Here is a 20,447-nt window from a genome sequence, read left to right as displayed (position 1 = left end):
AGGGGAGTACTCAGGGGAGAAGAACACCGGGTATCTCTGTATGCGGACGATTTGTTGTTATATGTGGCGGACCCGGCGGAGGGGATGCCAGAGATAATGCGGATACTTGGGGAGTTTGGAGTTTTTTCAGGGTATAAATTGAACATGGGGAAAAGTGAGTTGTTTGTGGTGCATTCAGGGGAGCAGAGCAGAGAAATAGAGGACTTACCGTTGAGGAAGGTAACAAGGGACTTTCGGTACTTGGGGATCCAGATAGCCAAGAATTGGGGTACATTGCATAGGCTAAATTTAACGCGGTTGGTGGAACAGATGGAGGAGGACTTTAAGAGATGGGACATGGTATCCCTGTCACTGGCAGGTAGGGTGCAGGCGGTTAAAATGGTGGTCCTCCCGAGATTCCTTTTTGTGTTTCAGTGCCTCCCAGTGGTGGTCACGAAGGCTTTTTTAAAAAGAATTGAGAAGAGTATTATGAGTTTTGTGTGGGCCGGGAAGACCCCGAGAGTGAGGAGGGGATTTCTGCAGCGTAGTAGGGATAGAGGGGGGCTGGCACTACCGAGCCTAAGTGAGTACTACTGGGCCGCCAATATCTCAATGGTGTGTAAGTGGATGGGAGAAGAGGAGGGAGTGGCGTGGAAGAGATTGGAGAGGGCGTCCTGCAGGGTGACTAGCCTACAAGCTATGGTGACGGCGCCGTTGCCGTTCTCACCGAAGAAATACACCACAAGCCCGGGGTGGTGGCTACACTGAAAATTTGGGGGCAGTGGAGACGGCATAGGTGAAAGACGGGAGCCTCGGTGCGGTCCCCGATAAGAAATAACCATAGGTTTGTTCCGGGGAGAATGGATGGGGGATTTGGAGCATGGCAAAGAGTAGGGGTAACACAATTAAGAGATCTGTTCGTAGATGGGACGTTTGCGAGTCTGGGAGCGCTGACCGAAAAATATGGGTTGCCCCAAGGGAATGCATTCCGCTATATGCAACTGAGTGCTTTTGCGAGGCAACAGGTGAGGGAATTCCCGCAGCTCCCGATGCAGGAGGTGCAAGATAGAGTGATCTCAGAGACATGGGTGGTGGACGGTAAGGTGTCAGACATATATAGGGAAATGAGGGACGAGGGGGAGATCATGGTAGATGAGCTGAAAGGGAAATGGGAAGAAGAGCTGGGGGAGGAGATCGAGGAGGGGCTGTGGGCTGATGCCCTACGTAGGGTAAACTGATCGTCCTCGTGTGTCAGGCTAAGCCTGATACAATTTAAGGTATTACACAGGGCGCATATGACTGGAGCACGGCTCAGTAAATTTTTTGGAGTAGAGGATAGGTGTGCGAGATGCTCGAGAAGCCCAGCGAATCACACCCACATGTTCTGGTCATGCCCGGCACTACAGGGGTTTTGGGTGGGGGTGGCAAAGGTGCTTTCGAAGGTGGTGGGGGTCCAGGTCGAACCAAGCTGGGGGCTGGCTATATTTGGGGTTGCAGAAGAGCCGGGAGTGCAGGAGGCGAAAGAGGCTGATGTTTTGGCCTTTGCGTCCCTAGTAGCCCGGCGCAGGATACTGTTAATGTGGAAGGAAGCCAAACCCCCGGGTGTGGAGACCTGGATAAATGACATGGCAGGGTTTATAAAGTTGGAACGGATTAAGTTTGTTCTAAGGGGGTCGGCTCAAGGGTTCACCAGGCGGTGGCAACCGTTCGTCGACTACCTCACATAGGGGGGGAGGGGGGGAGGGGAGGGGAGGGGGAGGGGAGGGGGAGGGGAGGGGAGGGGGGAGGGGGGGAGGGGAGGGGGAGGGGGGAGGGGGGAGGGGGGGAGGGGAGGGGGGAGGGGGGGAGGGGAGGGGGAGGGGGGAGGGGGGGAGGGGGGAGGGGGGGGAGGGGAGGGGGGAGGGGGAGGAGGGGAGGGGGGAGGGGGGGGAGGGGGGAGGGGGGGGGGGAGGGGGAGGGGGAGGGGGAGGGGGGGAGGGGAGGGGGAGGGGGGAGGGGGGGAGGGGAGGGGGAGGGGGGAGGGGGGGAGGGGGAGGGGGGGAGGGGAGGGGGAGGGGGGGAATCAGAAGAACTCTCAGGGATGTTATTGTATATGCATAGGTATTTGGTATATGTAATTGTATATTGGATTGTTGGATTGTATTTTTGGAGAGTATTTATCGTGGACAAGGCAGTTGCCATTTAGTTTTGTTTTTGATTTTGTTCATATATAATTTATTTATTTGTTTAAAACTGGCCACTGTTATTTATATTGTTTTATTGATGTATAAAGGAAACACTATGTACTGTTATGTTTGGCCAAAAAATCTTGAATAAAATATATCTTAAAAAAAAAAGAGTGAGGAGGATGCAGAGTGACCGGGATCTCTGCATAGTCCATGGCAGGGTCAGCAGGAGGGCTGTGGAGGATCACGTAGCGAGCGCGGAACGAGACGAAGGGCACGTCGATTGCGGCGCAGAATGGAGCCATCCGGTAGATGAACCAGGAACGAGCAGGGGGGCACCTGCCAAAGGACCACAGCAGTTGCAGACCAGTCACCATCCGGAAGATGGATGCGGACGTTGTCATCTGGAGCCAGAGCAGGGAGATCAGCTGCATGGGAGTCATGAGGTGCCTTATGTTGTGCACAAGACAGCTGCATCCGTCGAACGACTGGAACGTGGTCGAGGTCTGGGACATGAATGGACGGCACCGTCGTCCTCAGGGTGCGACCCATGAGCAGCTGGGCTGGCGACAGGCCAGTGGACAGTGGGGCGGAGCGATAGGCCAGCAAGGCGAGGTAGAAATCGGACCCAGCATCAGCCTTGCAGAGGAGCCGTTTGACTATGTGGACACCCTTCTCTGCTTTGCCGTTGGATTGGGGGTACTGGGGACTGGACGTCACATGCACAAAGTTGTACCTCCTGGCAAAGTTGGACCATTCCTGGCTTGCGAAGCAGGGGCCATTGTCCGACATCACCGTGAGTGGGATGCTGTGTCGAGCAAAGGTGTCCTTACAGGCACGGATGACTGCAGACTATGTGGTGTTGTGCAACCGTATCACCTCCGGGTAATTTGAAAAGTAGTCCACAATCAGGAGATAGTCTCTACCCAGCGCGTGGACCAGGTCGATGCCCACCTTGGTCCAAGGTGACATGATCAACTCATGGGGCTGCAGGGTCTCACGTGGTTGGGCCGGCTGGAAGCGCTGACAAGTGGGGCAGTTGAGCACTGTGTTGGCTATGTCATCATTAATGCCGGGCCAGTACACTGCCTCTCTGGCCCGTCGGCGGCACTTTTCCACGCCAAGATGGCCCTCGTGTAGCTGTTCCAGGACGAACTGGCGCATGCTATGCGGGATGACAATGCGGTCCAGTTTCAGAAGAACCCCGTCTACTACTGCCAGATCATCTCTAACATTGTAGAACTGAGGGCATTGGCCCTTGAGCCACCCGTCTGTTAGGTGGCGCATGACACGCTGTAGCAAAGGGTCAGCCGCCGTCTCGCGGTGAATTTGGACGAGGCGTTCATCCGTGGCAGGTAGATTGGAGGCCACGAAGGCCACATGGGCGTCAACCTGGCAAACGAATCCCGCTGGGTCACACGGAGTGTTGACTGCCCTGGAGAGAGCGTCGGCAATGATGAGGTCTTTGCCTGGGGTGTATACCAGCTGGAAGTCATATCGCCGGAGCTTGAGAAGAATACCTTCGTTAGGCCACACTTGGAGTATAGTGTTCAATTCTGGTCGCCACACTACCAGAAGGATGTGGAGGCTTTAGAGAGGGTGCAGAAGAGATTTACCAGAATGTTGCCTGGTATGGAGGGCATAAGCTATGAGGAGCGATTGAATAAACTCGGTTTGTTCTCACTGGAACGAAGGAGGTTGAGGGGCGACCTGATAGAGGTATACAAAATTATGAGGGGCATAGACAGAGTGGATAGTCAAAGGCTTTTCCCCAGGGTAGAGAGGTCAATTACTAGGGGGCATAGGTTTAAGGTGCGAGGGGCAAGGTTTAGAGTAGATGTACGAGGCAAGTTTTTTACGCAGAGGGTAGTGGGTGCCTGGAACTCACTACCGGAGGAGGTAGTGGAAGCAGGGACGATAGGGACATTTAAGGGGCATCTTGACAAATATATGAATAGGATGGGAATAGAAGGATACGGACCCAGGAAGTGTAGAAGATTGTAGTTTAGTCGGGCAGCATGGTCGGCACGGGCTTGGAGGGCCGAAGGGCCTGTTCCTGTGCTGTACATTTCTTTGTTCTTTGTACGCTGGAGGCGAGGCGTCATGTCGTTCAAGTCTTTCTGTATTATATTGACCAGCGGGCGATGGTCGGTCTCGATGGTGAATTGAGGAAGTCTTTACACATAATCGTGAAACTTGACGACACCGGTCAGTAGGCCCAGGCACTCCTTTTCTATCTGCGCGTAGCGCTGTTCCGTGGGGGTCATGGCGCGTGACGCATATGCAATGGGGGCCCATGATGAGGCCTCAACGCGTTGCAGGAGCACTGCCCCAATGTCGGATTGGCTGGCATCTGTCGAAATTTTTGTCTCTTTTACTGGATCAAAGAAAGCTAAGACCGGGGCCGTGGTGAGTTTGGTTTTGAGTTCTCTCCATTCGTGCTCGTGGGCAGGGAGCCAATGGAAGTCAGTCGTCTTCCTGACCAGGTTCCTGAGAGCTGAGGTATGAGAGGCGAGGTTGGGGATGAACTTCCCTAAAAAGTTGACCATGCCCAGAAATCGGAGGACCGCCTTCTTGTCCTCTGGCGTTTTCATGGCTGTGATAGCAGCCACCTTGTCCGCATCCGGCCGCACACCCAACTGGGAGATGTGGTCCCCGAGGAACTTGAGTTCCATCTGACCAAAAGAGCATTTGGCCCTGTTGATGCATAGGCCCTGCTCACGTATGCGTTTGAACACGCACTGGAGGCGATTGACATTCTCCTGCGGGGTGCTGGACCAAATGATTATGTCGTCGACATAGACGCGAACACCTTCAGTGCCTTCCATCATTTGTTCCATGATCCTATGGAACACTTTTGAAGCAGATATGATCCCAAACGGTATCCTGTTGTAACAATATCTGCCAAAGGGGGTATTGAATGTACACAGTTTCCTGCTGGATTTGTCTAGCTGGATTTGCCAGAATCCTTTTGAGGCGTCGAGTTTGGTGAAGAGCTTGGCGCGAGCCATCTCGCATGTGATCTCTTCGCGCTTGGGAATTGGATAATGCTCCCTCATGATATTGCGATTCAGATCCTTGCGATCAATGCAAATTCTCAATTTGCCGGAAGGCTTTTTTCCACATACCATGGAACTGACCCAGTCGGTTGGTTCCATGACTCTGGAAATCACTCCTTGGTCTTGGAGGTCTTGCAGCTGCTGCTTGAGGCGGTCCTTAAGGGGTGCTGGGACCCTGCGAGGTGCGTGCACCACAGGCGTAGCATTCTGTTTCAATAAGATCTTGTACTCATGCCTTCGAAGACGTGGTGCTAGTCGATGATGGCGTTGAGTTGCGCCCTGAAGTTAGTGTCCTGAAAGGCAGACGTGTCATCAGGAGAGAGAGAATGAACTCTATGAACTAGGTTCAACAGCTTGCATGCCTGTGCGCCAAGCAGGGAGGCTTTCGAGGAGCCCACGATTTCAAAAGAAGGATGGCTTTGCGTGACCTGTGCATCACTTCAAGTTGGCATGAGCCGCTAGCAGGAATGACGTTGCCATTATAATCCAATAGCTGGTAGGCTGATGGAAGGATGGCTGGTTTGACACAAAGGCTTAGGAAGTCAGACCACGCCATGAGACTGGCAGAGGCACCAGTGTCCAGGCGGAATCATATTTGTGACCGGTTGACCGTCAGGGTGGCACACCGCTCATCGTCTGGATCGATGCTGTATACCGACAGCGGCTGGTGTCGTTGCTTTGGGGACAGCCTGTTTTTTGTCACGACACTGACTCGAAAAGGCGCCTTCGTGTCTTCGGTGTCACTGCTGTGTGGGAGGTCCGCATCGGACTTGGTGACCGTGGGTTGAATTGCCCGGACTGGTAGCAGAGGATGGTTGAAGCGATATGAATTGGCAGGCTGAGCTGCTCGACAACAGGCAGCAGAGTGGCCAAGTTTGCCACATCGTAGGCATTGTCGAGATTTGGCAGGGCATTGCCGTTTTAAATGGGCGGAGCCACAGTTGCCACACGTCGTAGCGTCAGCACGTTCGCTGCTCCACCGTGCATGCGCGGTGCGGTCGTGCGTGGTGCGCGCCTGCGCATTACATTCTTCGACGTCGCCGTCCCCTCGTTTGGTGCGCACAAGTGCGGGGTCGGCGAAAAGCGCGCAAAATGGCCACCCCCATCCAGGCTGAGGCCCTGGAGTTGCTCAATCACTTGGACCCGTTCCGCCTCGTGGGGACCTTGCCGCGCCGTTTCAGCCGCTTGGATGTGGGAATACCGACTCGTAGCGTTTTCATGTAAGACACAGGTCTCAATGGCGGTCGCTCGGGTGAGCTGCTTTACTTCGAGGAGCTGCTGACGTAGGGGGTCCGACTGAACACCAAAAACGGTCTGGTCGCGTATCATGGAGTCGGAGGTGGGCCCGTAGCTGCAAGATTGCGCAAGGATGCGGAGGTGCGTGAGAAAGGATTGGAAAGGTTCGTCCTTACCTTGCAAACGCTGTTGGAACACGTAGTGCTCGAAACTTTCATTCACCTCTATGCTGCAGCGAGTGTCAAACTTGAGGAGGACCGTCTTGAACTTTGTTTTATCTTCATCATCTGCAAAGGTGAGAGAATTGGAAATCTGGATGGCATGGTCCCCGGCCGTGGAGAGGAGGAGAGCGATCTTCCTAGTGTCCGAGGTGCCCTCCCTGTCTGTGGCCTCAAGGAAGAGCTGGAAGCACTGTTTGAATATCTTCCAGTCGACCCCTAGGTTGCCGGCGATGCGGAGCGGCGGCGGCGGGCTGATGTTGTCCATGTTGCAGGATGACGGAATGCTGGCGGAAGGCAGGTCACTTGCAGGTAGGTCTAAGAAGTGCTAATATCCCTCAACTCCTGGTATCATATTGTGTTGGGTGTTCTGGATCCGTGGAACACATACAGGTCACCAACACTTGAAATAGTGCAACACTATTTTATTGAATCATTAACTGTTTAACATACTCTGACTGTCGGTTAACACAATACTAGCTTTAACTAAAGACCTTTGCCTTGTCCTAACCAGTCAATGCACTCAGCACATGGTGAATGTCTGTGTTGCAGGCTGTGAGCTCTGTCCTCCTAGCTAGCTGCAGCTCGAATGAGCGGAAACTCTGATGCTCCCTGTCTTTATAGTGCGTGTACTCTCACTGGTGATTGGCTGCGGTGTTGTGTGTGTTGATTGGTCCCACTGTGTGTCCATCAGTGTGTGTCTGCACCATGATATACTGGTGTATATTATGACAATGCACATGCATGTATGTACACCCACACGCTCTTGCACTTCCGTGAATGCACGGAGTCCATTTCCTGAAAGTGCAGTTGGAGCAGATTCACTTAAACTTTCAATGGGAAATTGATAAATGCTTGAAAAGACAATATTACAGGACTAAGGAGAAAAGTAGGGAGTGGAACTAATTGGAAAATTCTTTCAAAGGGTCGACATAGTCATGGCGGGCCAGATGGCCGATTGCGTGATTCTTAGATTCTACAATCATAGATGGGCAGCAGCACTTTAACTGAGGCCTGTTCACGAAGCGGTGAAAATTGAACTTTAATTTATTTCAACTATGTACAAAGTTCTGCGTAAAGCAACACCTCAGTCCCAGTACAATCCTTGCTGGGAGAACAAAACTGTCTGGACCCTGTTCTGGGCCATCTTTTCTATCGGTAAACCACTAGTTCCAGGTGGAGGGTAGGCCTCCGCCACTGATCTGGGAAGCTCGGATTCCACGAGTCCCACAGGAAGATCAATGATGGTTTCCTCGTGGGGGTTGTGACAGTCTGGAATCCCAAAAGATGCTGCATCATTTTTTTCGACCATGTCGGACTCCACACCGAGTTGGTAAAAGGAAATATACGTTTGTTATGATAATTATTATTTACACAGCACAAAAGATCCCAGCCGGGTCTCTCCTGTCAGTACCCAAACTGGCTGACTTTACACAGAAGATAACTACGGTTTAGGGTTCACCGCTCACTTAAACGGGGGAGCTCGTATTCGGCTCACAGGAAGCTTACCCATTGTCACCTCGTACATCCCATGCAGGCTATGATAATCTTACTCGACAAATTCTCAGTGAGTTCCCATGACGTTACAAATGACAAAAAGGAATCAGGAATCACCCATAATCACCCCAACCCTCCCAGCCCCCAACCCCTCCAATGTTCGATGTGATCCAATCCTCGAAAGTGCATAATGAATAACGGCCATGAATTGTAGAATCCCTCCATCCTTCCCCTCAGTTCAAATTTGACCTTTTCAAGCATTAAGAATTCCAGCAGGCCACCCCCCCGGGCCTGGGCACAGGGTGGAGAGGTTGATCTCCACCCTAACAGGATCCGCCTTTGGGCGATCAACAAGGCGAAGGCTACAACATCTGCCTCCGTGCCCGTTTCCAACCCCGGCTGGTCCGACACTCCGAGGGCCCGGGTCCAGTTTCACGTGCACCACTTTAGAGATTACCCGAAACAACACCTTCCAGTAATTCTCCAGCTTTGGACAGGACCAAAACATATGAACGTGGTTTGCGGGGCCTCCCGTTCACACAGTGAGAAGTATTCTGCGTACAGTCCAGACAGATCATTCCGTACATGAACAAAACACAGGACAGACGATAGATACACAATGTAAACATAAAAGAGAAAGGTTAGAGAAAGTGTTCGTGTTAGAATTAAGTTTTAAAAGGTTAGTACGGTTATAAGAGACATAGGAAGAGGATCCAGGATCTCGGGGATTTTGGAAGATTACAGCCAATGCCTCTCCTATCTCCACTCCTTTTTTAAGACCCTAGGATACAGACCATCAGGTCCAGAAGTCGTGTCAGTCGTCTGTCCCATTAACTTTGCTTCCGCTTGGGTGGCACGGTGGTGCAGTGGTTAGCACTGCTGCCTCACGGTGTCGAGGACCCGGGTTCGATCCCACCTGGGTCACTGTCCGTCTGGAGTTTGCACATTCTCCCAGTGTCTGCGCGGGTCTCACCTCGCACAACCCAAAGGTGTGCAGGGTAGATGGATTGGTCACGCTAAATTGTCCTTTAATTGGAAAAAAAAATTAATTGAGCACTCTAAATTTATAAATCAAAAATAATGATAAGGGCAGCACGGTGGCGTAGTGGATAGCACTGCTGCCTATGGCACTGAGGACCCAGGTTTGATCCCGGCCCCGGGTCACTGTCCGTGTGGAGTTTGCACATTATCCCCTTGTCTGTGTGGGCCTCACCTCACACAACCCAATGATGTGCAGGGTAGGTGGATTGGCCACGCTAAATTGTCCCTTAATTGGAAAAAAATAATTGGGTACTCTAAATTAATTTAAAAGAACAAAAAAAAACGATAAATGTATTCCTTTATATCACACTGCGGACGGTACTGTACCCAGTCCCACATTAACCCTTTCTTTCCCAGACCCTTGTACTGCAGAGACGTTCAAGGCACTTTCACACATCACTTTTTCTAGACTTACCTCGTAGATGGCAAGGTCGATCCCAGCGTAAGGAATTATTCCGATTACATTCGGGACGTAGCCTTTGAAAAAAGACCGTAGGCCTTCTGTCCTGAACATTTTCTGAGCACAATCAAAGATTCCCATGTACTGGCCACTCTTTCCGAGGCCCATCCTGGTCTTTAGCACCTAAATGAGCAAGGGTTTCTGGTGAGAAATGGAGGCTTTTCATTGCGTTGAGATAACAGCGCCTTCAGGTTGCTTTCAGGCAACTTAGAAGGAATAAGAGAGATGAGAGAAAGAAACTTTCGCAACCTCCAGACATCCCAAAGTGCTTGTCAACCAATTAAGTACTTTTGAAACGATAGTCACTGTTGTAATTGAAACCATGGCAACCAATATGTGCACAGCAAGCTTCCACAGACAATAGTGTTATAAACGATCAAATGGTTTTTTCAGTGATGTTGGTTCAGATATAAATATTGGCCAGGAGGGGGGCCGGTTTAGCTCAGGTAGCTGGATGGCTGGTTTGTGACGCGGAGCGATGCCAGCAGCGTGGGTTCAATTCCCGTACCGGCTGGGGTTACTCATGAAGGCCCACCAGCAAACAGCTCTTTCTCTTATGGTCTCTGGGACTGCGGCGACTTTCACAGGCCACGACGGTGGGAGAAGTCCCCTTCTGTTCTCTGAAATGTAGGGTTGGGTGGGATACACCCAGCTGAGGGCAGACAAGGCCTCAGTTTAATGTCTTATCTGAAAGATAACAGTTGGGAGTGTCGGACCTAAAGTTTCCGTTATCCATATTTAAGATGGGGACCTGCTTTGTTACATTAGTAACAGCCTCTCCAGCCAATGGAATAGTTGCAGCCACCACTGCTGATTTTTAACATATTCTTTAAGGGGATGTGGGCGGCAATGTCAAGGCAGCAATTATTTCCCATCCCTAATTGCTCTTGAACTGAGTGTCTCGCTCGGCCATTTCAGAGGGCAGTTAAGAGTCAATCACAGTGGGACTGGAGTCACATGTAGGCTGGACGGGTTAGGACATCAGATTTCGTTCCCGGAAAGATATTAGTGAACACCATCATTGAGACTAGCTTTTCAATTCCATATTTACTCATTCAACATAAATTCAACCAGTAATATTCCCACATCACCATGATCTCCCCCAAAGAGAAGCTGGAACTGCAACGTGCCATGTTTACTCAGAATTATAAATGTAAATGCAGGAATTTACAGCAAGAATGGAGATATAAGAACATTGTTCAACTTCAAAATATGGGCAGGTTAACTGATGCCGCTCTGGTCCAATTATCCCTACTCCCTAACATCACTGCATAGAAATATTCTAAACCCAACTTGCCTTGAAGATGACTGAACAGTAATTTTATATATCGCCTTTTCTCTTATCCTGAATTTTAAAGGTGGTCTTTATTCAGGAGGAATGCCATTCTAACTGTAAAATCAGTTTGGAACAGAACCTATTCAGCAAGCTATTCATGGTTAAGATGTAGATTGGCCATGATGTGTGCTGAATGTAGAAATTTAAGGTGTGTTGCATTATCGGTATTTGGTGCAGTAAGGGTTAAATGCTTGGGTTCGTCGTGTTTTTAAAAAAAGTTTTTATTCTCCATTTTCACATTTTCCTTCAAAATTTACACCCCACCCACAAACAGTAAACGGTAACAAATACAAAATCAATCCCCTTAACAATACCAACGATCCCATCCTCCTACCACCCCAAACAACGGCCCACCTGTCAATATATGCATCCAATAAAACAAACCCTCCCACGGTGGCAACAAAAAAAACAAAGGAGAAAAAGAAAAAGGAGTCCGGGACCGCCCATGGTCACCATTGACCATAGAGTCCACTCCCCCTCCCCCCGCCCTACACTCAACGCCCTCCAACCTCTGAAAGAGTACCGTACATTTTGTGAGGGCCACAAAGAATCCAGCACGAGTTTTAAGGAGACAAAGAAATAACATTTATTTACAATAACATATATATACACAACAGCAGCAACCTCGCTTGCTGCTCACTCCTTCCTGCTGGTTTCCAAACTGGCCAGCTTTATTTATACAGGGAGTCTGCTAATGATTTCTCCGCCCCCCTCATTGGGGAAGCTCATACTCCCACAGGGTTGTGGGATTGTCATTTGTCCCCAGCCCATGGTAAGCAGGCAGGTTATAACAGTACATGATACCCAAGAGTTGTATCCCCCCAGTCTCCAACTGCTCCCGTCCACTGCCTCTTATAAAACTCCTCCCCGATCCTCGGTTCCTTCCCCCCAACTTTCCACCCCGGCTAGACCACTCGGACCCTGTTCTGCTAGGCTCCGATGGCCGCAGCCCCTCCCCCCACCTCGCTCCCGTTCACTGGCCGGCTTAAACTGGCCAGCGTGGAGGCCCCCGCCCGGGTCCCTTTCCCCCTTGCCCGGCCTAGGAAAGCCCAGAAATCCCCTTTTAGCACACAAACCCCGCATATCCACCTACACCCCAAAGAGCCCTCATTTCGAGTCAAAATCCCATCACTTCCCTTCTCCAAATATATACAACATTGGCTCCTTTAGCCCATACACCCGCACGCAGTGAAACAAAAAAGAAAATACAGTCATGAGGTTACATAGGCACATGGCCATTTCTCAGTTCTGCCACAGTCATTCTGCCTTCGCAAACTCCTCCGCTGCTTCCGCCGTTTCAAAATAAAAGTCCCTGAGCTTGTAAGTCACCCTCAGCTTCGCTGGATATACAATGCCGCACTGCACCTTGCTAATGTACAGTGCCCTCTTCACCCGGTTGAAGGCAGCCCGCCTCCTCGCCAGCTCTGCCTTAAAGTCCTGGTATACCCATATACCAGCTCCAACCCTACCCATATACCAGCTCCAGCCCACTGCACCACCCGCTACTGCTTGGCCCAGTTTTGTGAGGGCCACAAAGAATCCAGCACGTGTTTTAAGGATACAAAGTAATAACATTTATTAACAACAACATATTTATTTATATATATATATATATATATATATATATATATATACACACAACAGCAGCAGCAACTTCCCTTGCTGCACACTCCTTCCTGCTGTTTCCAAACTGGCCAGCTTTATTTATACTTGGAGTTTACTAATGGTTTCTCTGCCCCCCTCATTGGGGAAGCTCATACTCCCACAGGATTGTGGGATTGTCATTAGTCCCCAGCCAATGGTAAGTAGGCAGGTTATAACATCCCTCCCCCCGCCCAAAGTCCAAGGAATCCACCGTAGAACCTGGCGAAGGAGGGCGTCGGACTCGTTTTGCCACAGGCCGGACAACATTTGCACGCGGCGCTGGATCAGGCGGCGTGTAACGAGACGGAGACCGGCGCTTCCGTGATGAACGCCGCAACAGTTGTACATCCACGGCCCGTGGGCCCGAGGATTCCCCCTCTGATGCATCCTGTGTCTCTATCTCAGAGTCAGCTGCCTCCGTCATGTCAGCGTCTCTATCTCCATTCGGTTCTGTAACGACCTGCGCAGGCTTCGAGTGAGGCACCAGTGGAAGATTGTGAGGACTACCTTCCCTTGTCTCTGGTCTCTGCGGCTGGAGAAATGAGCTCCGGGGGCGGGGAATCTTTTGAGGGGATAGTCTTCTGGACCGAACGTGGTCTACATGTTTTCGCTGGAGACAACCCTGGGCTTGCACTTGGTAAGATATAGGGCCCGTTTGGCGAAATATTATACCAGGAACCCACTGGGCACCACCAGCAAAATTCCGAACGAACACTGGGTCACCGGGCGCAAACTGCCGAATCGGCCGATGCCGAGAAAATCCCTGTCCCTGCCATTCTTGTGTGCGGCGTACTTTTGCGCCAATGTCCGGGAAAACAATAATAAGGCGGGTGCGAAGTCTCCGGCCCATTAGGAGTTCTGCGGGAGCTACCCCAGTCACCGCATGGGGGGTGGTCCTATACGTAAACAAAAAGCGAGCCAGTCTCGTGTCCATTGATCCGGAAGACTGCTTCTTTAGGCCTCTTTTGAATGTCTGCACTGCGCGCTCTGCCAACTCATTTGAAGCCGGGTGGCAAGGGGCAGTGCGGATATGGCGTATGCCGTTCATCTTCATGAACCTCGCAAACTCCTCACTCGTGAATGGAGTGCCATTATCCGTGACCACCTCGGGGAGGCCATGCGTACTAAAGGACAAACAAATCTTTTCAATTGTTGCGCAGGACGTTGCACCTCTAGCCATTTAGACTGGGCGTCGATTAATAGAAGGATCATGGATCCTTGAAAAGGGCCTGCAAAATCTGCATGCAAGCGTGCCCAAGGCCGCCCTGGCCATCCCCAGTGATGTAGGGGCGCGGCCGGCGGAAGCTTCTGATGCTCCTGGCAAATGGAGCAGTTTTGGGCCATCTTCTCAATGTCGGTGTCGAGGCCTGGCCACTAGACATAACTCCGGGCCAACATTTTCATTTTGGTCACACCTGGATGCCCATTGTGCAAGTCTCTTAGTATCAGCTCCTGGCCTTTTTCCGGGACAATCACACGCGTCCCCCACAAGAGGATGCCGTCTTCCACGCTGAATTCTGACAGCTTGGAGGAAAATGCCCACAACTCGCCTGGGAGCTGTCTATGCTGCCCACCATACAGGACTATGTGCTGAACCTTTGACAGGACGGGCTCCGTCTGGGTCCACTCATGGATCTGTGATGCCATGACAGGCAAGGTGTCCATAAAATTTAGGGTTGCAACCACCTCACCGGTCGTGGGGGTCGACATGGGGCCGGTCGATAAAGGCAATCGGCTCAGTGCGTTGGAATTTGCTATCTGCGTACCTGGTTTGTGCTCCAGAGAATACTCGTATGCAGCAAGCAACAAAGCCCAGCGCTGGATCCGTGCGGAAGCAATGGGCGGTATTGGCTTATCCTCTCTGAAAAGTCACGATAGTGAAATGGCAGCCATACACGTACTGGTGGAAGCGTTTCACCCCAAAAACCACTGCCAGGCCCCCCTTCTCGATTTGTGCGTACTTTTTCTCCGTTGCAGTCAATGTGCGGGAGGCGAAAGCTATCGGTCGCTCGGCCCCATTCTCCATCTTGTGGGACAGGACGGCCCCAATACCATACGGGGATGCATCACATGTGACGAGCAAAGGCTTTCCAGGATCATAGTGGTTAGTAACCCAGACGACGACAATTGTTGCTTTACCCGCCGGAAAGCGGTTTCTTGCGGCTGACCCCAAACCCAGGTGTGATTTTTCTTTAGCAGAAGGTGCAAAGGGGCCAGCGTAGTTGCCAGATTGGGGAGGAACTTCCCGTAATAGTTTACGAGACCGAGAAAAGAACAAAGATGCGAAGTGTCAGTCGCGGCGGGGACCTGTTGAATTGCACGCACCTTCTCTGCGACGGGGTGCAAACCTTCGCGGTCCACCCGATAACCTAGGTAGACTACTTCCTTCGCCTGAAAGACGCACTTTGTGAGAAGTAAACAGACTCCAGCCTCCGAAAAGCGTCTAAGGACAGCCTCCAGATTTTCCAAATGTTCCTGCTCCGACGTCCCTGTAATCAAAACGTCATCAAAGTAGACAGCAACACGTGGTAAACCTCTCAAAATGCCCTCCATAACATTTTGAAAAATTGCGCAGGCAGAGGATACTCCAAAGGGCAACTGTGTATATTCATACAGGCCCCGGTGTGTATTAATCGTTACATATGGTCGGGAGGCAGGGTCCAGCTCCAACTGCAGGTAGGCGTGACTCATATCTAATTTTGTGAACGAGAGTCCACCTGCAAGCTTCGCGTAGAGATCCTCAATGCGAGGCATTGGATATCGGTCGAGTCGGGAAGCCGTATTCACTGTAAGTTTATAGTCGCCACACAAGCGAACTGTGGCATCTGGCTTCATTACAGTTACAATTGGAGCTGCCCAGTCAGCAAAACGGACGGGCCTGATAATACCCAAACTCTCCAAACGAGTGAGCTCCCCTTCTACCTTCTCGAGCAAGGTGTAAGGCACCGGGCGCGCCCGGAAATAGCGCGGCGTGGCTCCTGGTTCGACTTGGATATGGGTTATGGCTCCTTTTATTTTCCCCAAACCAGGCTGGAATACATCTGGGTATCGTCCTAGCACCTCAGTCAACCCTTCAGAAACTGTTTGGAGGATGTGCTGCCATTGCAACCGCAAATAGCGCAACCAGTCCCGACCCAACAGGCTGGGCCCATGGCCGCGCACCACGATAAGTGGGAAATGCCCCTCCTGGCGTCCATAAACAACAGGGGTCATTGTAGTTCCTGCAATGTCCAGTGGTTCCCCCGTGTAGGTGGCTAACCTGGCCTGTGAGTCGGTTAATGTAAGGGTCTGTATACCCTGCTTGATGTGGTCAAATGGTTGAATGCGATCACGGAGACCGCTGCGCCAGTGTCCAACTCAATCTCAAGCGGGTGGCCATTGACCCGTACTGTCACCTTAATGGGGGCCACACGGGGAGCTGCCACACAATGCAACTGCAGGCAGTCGTCCTCCGTCTCCACGTCCTCAGGAGTAGTCGCCGCAGGTTCATCCACATGGAAGGTACGGCCTCTGGGCTGGTCCCAGTTACGGCCCCTGGGCTGGTCCCAGTTTCGGTCGGAACGACGGCGCCTCTGGAGCCCCCAGGACCGCCGTCCTCGACGGGGTCGGCGCCTACAAGTCTGCACGGACATGGCTCCTTATCCAGTGGATCTAGAGAAGGCTCCCTTCGGGGAGGAATGTCCGATGGCCACTGGCGTCGGTCCGGACGTTGCCTCGCCCAAGGTACCACAGGAGTGCGGGGGGGACGTTTTCGGACGGAAGGGGTTGCGCCCCAAGGCATGCACTTCCATTCCCTGTAGCTCCTGCACTCCTCGTTCTGCGCTCTCTCGGGACAATACTATTTGAATGGCCTGTTGAAAAGTCAATGTTGGCTCAGCTAACAGCTTTCTCTGGGTGGCCGCATTGTTAATACCGCAAACCAAACGGTCGCGTAACATTTCTGACAAGGTCTCACCATAGTCACAGTACTCCGCAATCCTGCGTAGCCTGGATAGAAAATCGGCAAGGGATTCTCCAGGGGTCCTCTCAGCGGTATTAAACCGGTAACGCTGGACTATCGTGGACGGGGTTGGGTTAAAATGTTGCACCACTATATTCACAAGTTCATCAAACATTTTGGTGTCCGGTGCAGCTGGGTACGTAAGGCTTCTAATCACCCCAAACGTATGCGGGCCGCAGGCGGTGAGCAATATGACCACCTGGCGCTCATTTTCGATGATATTGTTTGCCCGGAAATAGTAACGCATCCGTTGTGTGTACTGGTTCCAGCTTTCCAGCGCAGCATCAAAAACATCCAAACGTCCGTACAGAGGCATGGTATAATAGAAAACAACTTCCAACCTGTATCCAACAAAAATCCAGGGAGGTGGCTTCAGCAGTGTAGACAGCTATTCACTTTAACCCTGGTCGCCAGTTTTGTGAGGGCCACGAAGAATCCAGCACGAGTTTTAAGGATACAAAATAATAACGTTTATTTGCAATAACATATATATATAACAGCAGCAGCAACTTCCCTTGCTGCACACTCCTTCCTGCTGTTTCCAAACTGGCCAGCTTTATTTATACTTGGAGTTTACTAATGGTTTCTCCACCCCCCTCATTCAGGAAGCTCATACTCCCACAGGATTGTGGGATTGTCATTAGTCCCCAGCCAAAGGTAAGCAGGCAGGTTATCACACCCAGCACAGGACCTTCTCCTTCACACTGTACCTACGGAAGCACAGACTCACTACCCTTGGCGGCTCACTCGCCTTTGGTACAGGCTTCCACGACCGGTGAGCCCGATCCAGTTCATATCGGGAGGGATCCTCCCCCAATAGTTTCGCCAGCATCGCGGCAAAATACTCAGTCGGCCTCGGTCCTTCAACTCCTTCGGGCAGCCCCACAATCCTCAAATTCTGTCGCCTGGATCTGTTTTCCAGATCTTCCATTTTTCCTTGCAGATCCTTGATAATGTCCATCACCTTCCGCATCTCCTTCCTAATCGGGGCAAGTTGATCACCGTGCTGCAATAATGTCTCCTCCACTTCCTTCAGTGCCTCCCCTTGCTCTCGCACCTCCGCCACTGCGCTCGCCACCGCCTTCGTCACCGGGGAAATCGCCTCCTCCACCAACACACTCAACAAACTCTCTCATCTCCTTCCTCATTGTCTCCATGTATTTTGTAAACTGCCTTTCGAATTCCGCAGCCATCACCTTAGTTATTTCTTCAGCCGTAAGCAATGCGACCTCCCCTGGTGCTCCAGCCTCCATTTTCCTTGGTGACCTTGCGGTGACCTTTCCACTCCCCGACGGACCTTCAGCTGTTTTCCTTATGGACGTTCTTTTGCTCACCCTCGACATTTTTCTTCACTGTGCCTTCACTCGGCCGCCTCTGTGCCTTCTCCCTGCTTTTGCCGCCTCCGTGGACCCTGGGACCGGGCTCAAAGCCCCAAAAATGCTGTTCCCGAACGGGAGCCCTGCATTGTGCGGCCGCCTCCCGCCCGCCGTCACCGGAAGTGGTTAGTCGTGTTTTTAAAGAATCCTGGGTTGAAAGATTTTGGGAGCCGGGGTGCAATTAAAGTATCGTAAAAAGCTTGGGCTAACGGAATGTTGTTTAGATTAAGAGGATTCCCTGTGTAGTTAATCAGATTGCAGCTTGGTAAGATCATGTAATTACAGGGAGAAGCCAAAGTATCAGGTATTTTGCAGAAGAGCACTGTTAGTTAGAGATGTGAGCAGAAGTCAAGCATCTCAGTTCAATTAAAAGATGTGTCTGTAGATAGATTTGCAGGTTCTTTCCAGGCAGTTCAGAAGGGTGTGATTAGGTGAGCTGAAACAAGCTGGAACAGCTTCTGAAGAAATATAGCCAGAGTTTCTGCACGGTTCTGACAGGATTCAGATCTTTTCTTTTTTAAAAATAAATTTAGAGTACCCAATTCATTTTTCCAATTAAGGGGCAATTTAACGTGGCCAATTCACCGACCCTGCACATCTTTTGGGTTGTGGGGGCGAAACTCATGCAAACACTGGGAGAATGTGCAAACTCCACACGGACAGTGACCCAGAGCCGGGATCGAACCTGAGACCTCGGCGCCGTGAGGCTTCAGTGCTACCACTGCGCCACCGTGCTGCCCTCAGATCTTTTCTTTAAAGCTGTTTCAAAACATCTCTCTTTCTCGCAGTAGAGTATCCAGACATCTCTGTAAAGTAGGGGCGGCACGGTGGTGCGGTCTCACAGTGCCGAGGACCCGGGATCGATCCCGGCCCCGGGTCACTGTCCGTGTGGAGTTTGCCCATGTCTGTGTCGGTCTCACCCCTACAACTCAAAGAGGTGCAGGGTAGGTGGATTCGCCACGCTAAATTGCCCCATAATGGGAAAAAGAATTGTGGACTCTAAATGTTTTAAAAATCTCTGTAAAATAGGTATTGCTGAGTGATAACTATATTTAACAGTGGATTGAGAACGTAAATTATTTTTTGTTTGATTGGGAATAAAGATAGCAGTTAAACATTTCGGTATTCACTATCGATTAGCATTGTTTAAGGGGTAATTGTTAATATTTTCTGGTGTGATGTTAAAGATACTTTAATACTGTATTAGTAATAAAGTTTGTTTTAATTTACCATATCCCTATTTTTGTGCAGTCACTCCTGGGGCGAGGTGTCTTTTCCTCAGAGTCCACAAAATTAAAATTAAAATGTTGGAATTTCTGTCCAGTATCCTAGCCACTGTTACGGGGTTGTAATAGATGTGATTGAATGGCAGTGGAATGGATAAAGGGTCTGAATGGCCTCCTGCTGCTCCCGTGTGGTCGGTGATAGGCCTGTTGTACCAGGTATGAGTCTGCTGGAGACATGGGAGCCTGTGGTTACTGGCACGAACAGCTCATCCAGTCTGTTTGGCCATTCAGTGAAATCCTGCCTGACCTGTATCTTCACTAGATCCACATCTCCACCCACATTCTCTCGTTTATGTGAAATCTTTCCATCTCAGATTTAAAATTGTTAACTGAGTTGGCTCCATTTTGCCATCGGCGACAAACACTCTCTTTTTCTGCCCTCTCAGTTCCTTTGAATATCCTAAACACCCTCGCGGAACCCCCTCTATAATCCTGGGGATAGGTCATCTCTCCTGACCAGCCTTTTTTAGCCATGGTGCTGTTGTCAGTCAGAATAGGAGCTGCTTACCTCCATCGGGTAGATCAGGGTCTGGCTCGTGACACCAGCGAGGGAACCCGCCACAAAACGTTCGTGCACCTTGAGTGTGGAGTGCGAACTCAGGAATAACCTTTTGTACTGTTCAGGGATTGAAAAACAAAGTCTTAGCAACAGGACATCATCAGGGTGCCTTTTTATGTCTCAAACAGCCAACACAGGCAGCATGGGCTGAATGGCCTCCTCCTGTGCTGGATGACATTCTGTCAATGAAAGAGCACTTTCAAAATGTAGTTTTCTGAAACTTTAATTGTTTAAAAGCAGGAGCCCTGAAAGTGTGAGAAACAGAAGTAAGCATCGCTCGATGCCATCCACCTCCGCAAAACCACAATAAAGACTTGCGTTTGTGTTGAGCTTTTCACAACCTCCCAAGGTTCTGAGCCAATGACCATTGAGGTGTAGTTTCTGCTGTAATGTCGGAAATGCAGCAGCCAATTTTCAAACAGCAAGATCCCACACACATCAGAATGACCAAATCATGTGATTTCTCGTCCTATGGGTTGCGGGATTGCGTTGGTCAGGGCACTGGGGAGAGGTCCATGTGTTCCTCTTGGAAATAGTGCCGTGGAAGGCAGGTCTTGGTTTAAACTCACATCCAAAGGATTGCACCTCCCA

General features: G+C 50.8%; 1 protein-coding gene across 3 annotated transcripts in view; it reads right to left on the bottom strand.

The window, feature by feature from the left end:
- LOC140403158 (mitochondrial adenyl nucleotide antiporter SLC25A24-like) overlaps positions 1-20,447 on the bottom strand; it is a 68,539-nt gene that overhangs the window by 8,155 nt on the left and 39,937 nt on the right. For all 3 annotated transcript variants that reach the window (XM_072490854.1, XM_072490855.1, XM_072490853.1), the window contains 2 exons: positions 19,806-19,913; positions 9,611-9,778 (listed from right to left, as the gene is read on the bottom strand). In XM_072490854.1, the coding sequence (XP_072346955.1) occupies positions 9,611-9,778; positions 19,806-19,913 (276 nt within the window). The remainder of the gene's footprint in view (positions 1-9,610; positions 9,779-19,805; positions 19,914-20,447) is intronic.

Source organism: Scyliorhinus torazame, chromosome 27, assembly GCF_047496885.1.
Source record: "Scyliorhinus torazame isolate Kashiwa2021f chromosome 27, sScyTor2.1, whole genome shotgun sequence".
Lineage (NCBI taxonomy): Eukaryota > Metazoa > Chordata > Chondrichthyes > Carcharhiniformes > Scyliorhinidae > Scyliorhinus > Scyliorhinus torazame.
This window is presented reverse-complemented; position numbering and strand designations above follow the sequence as displayed.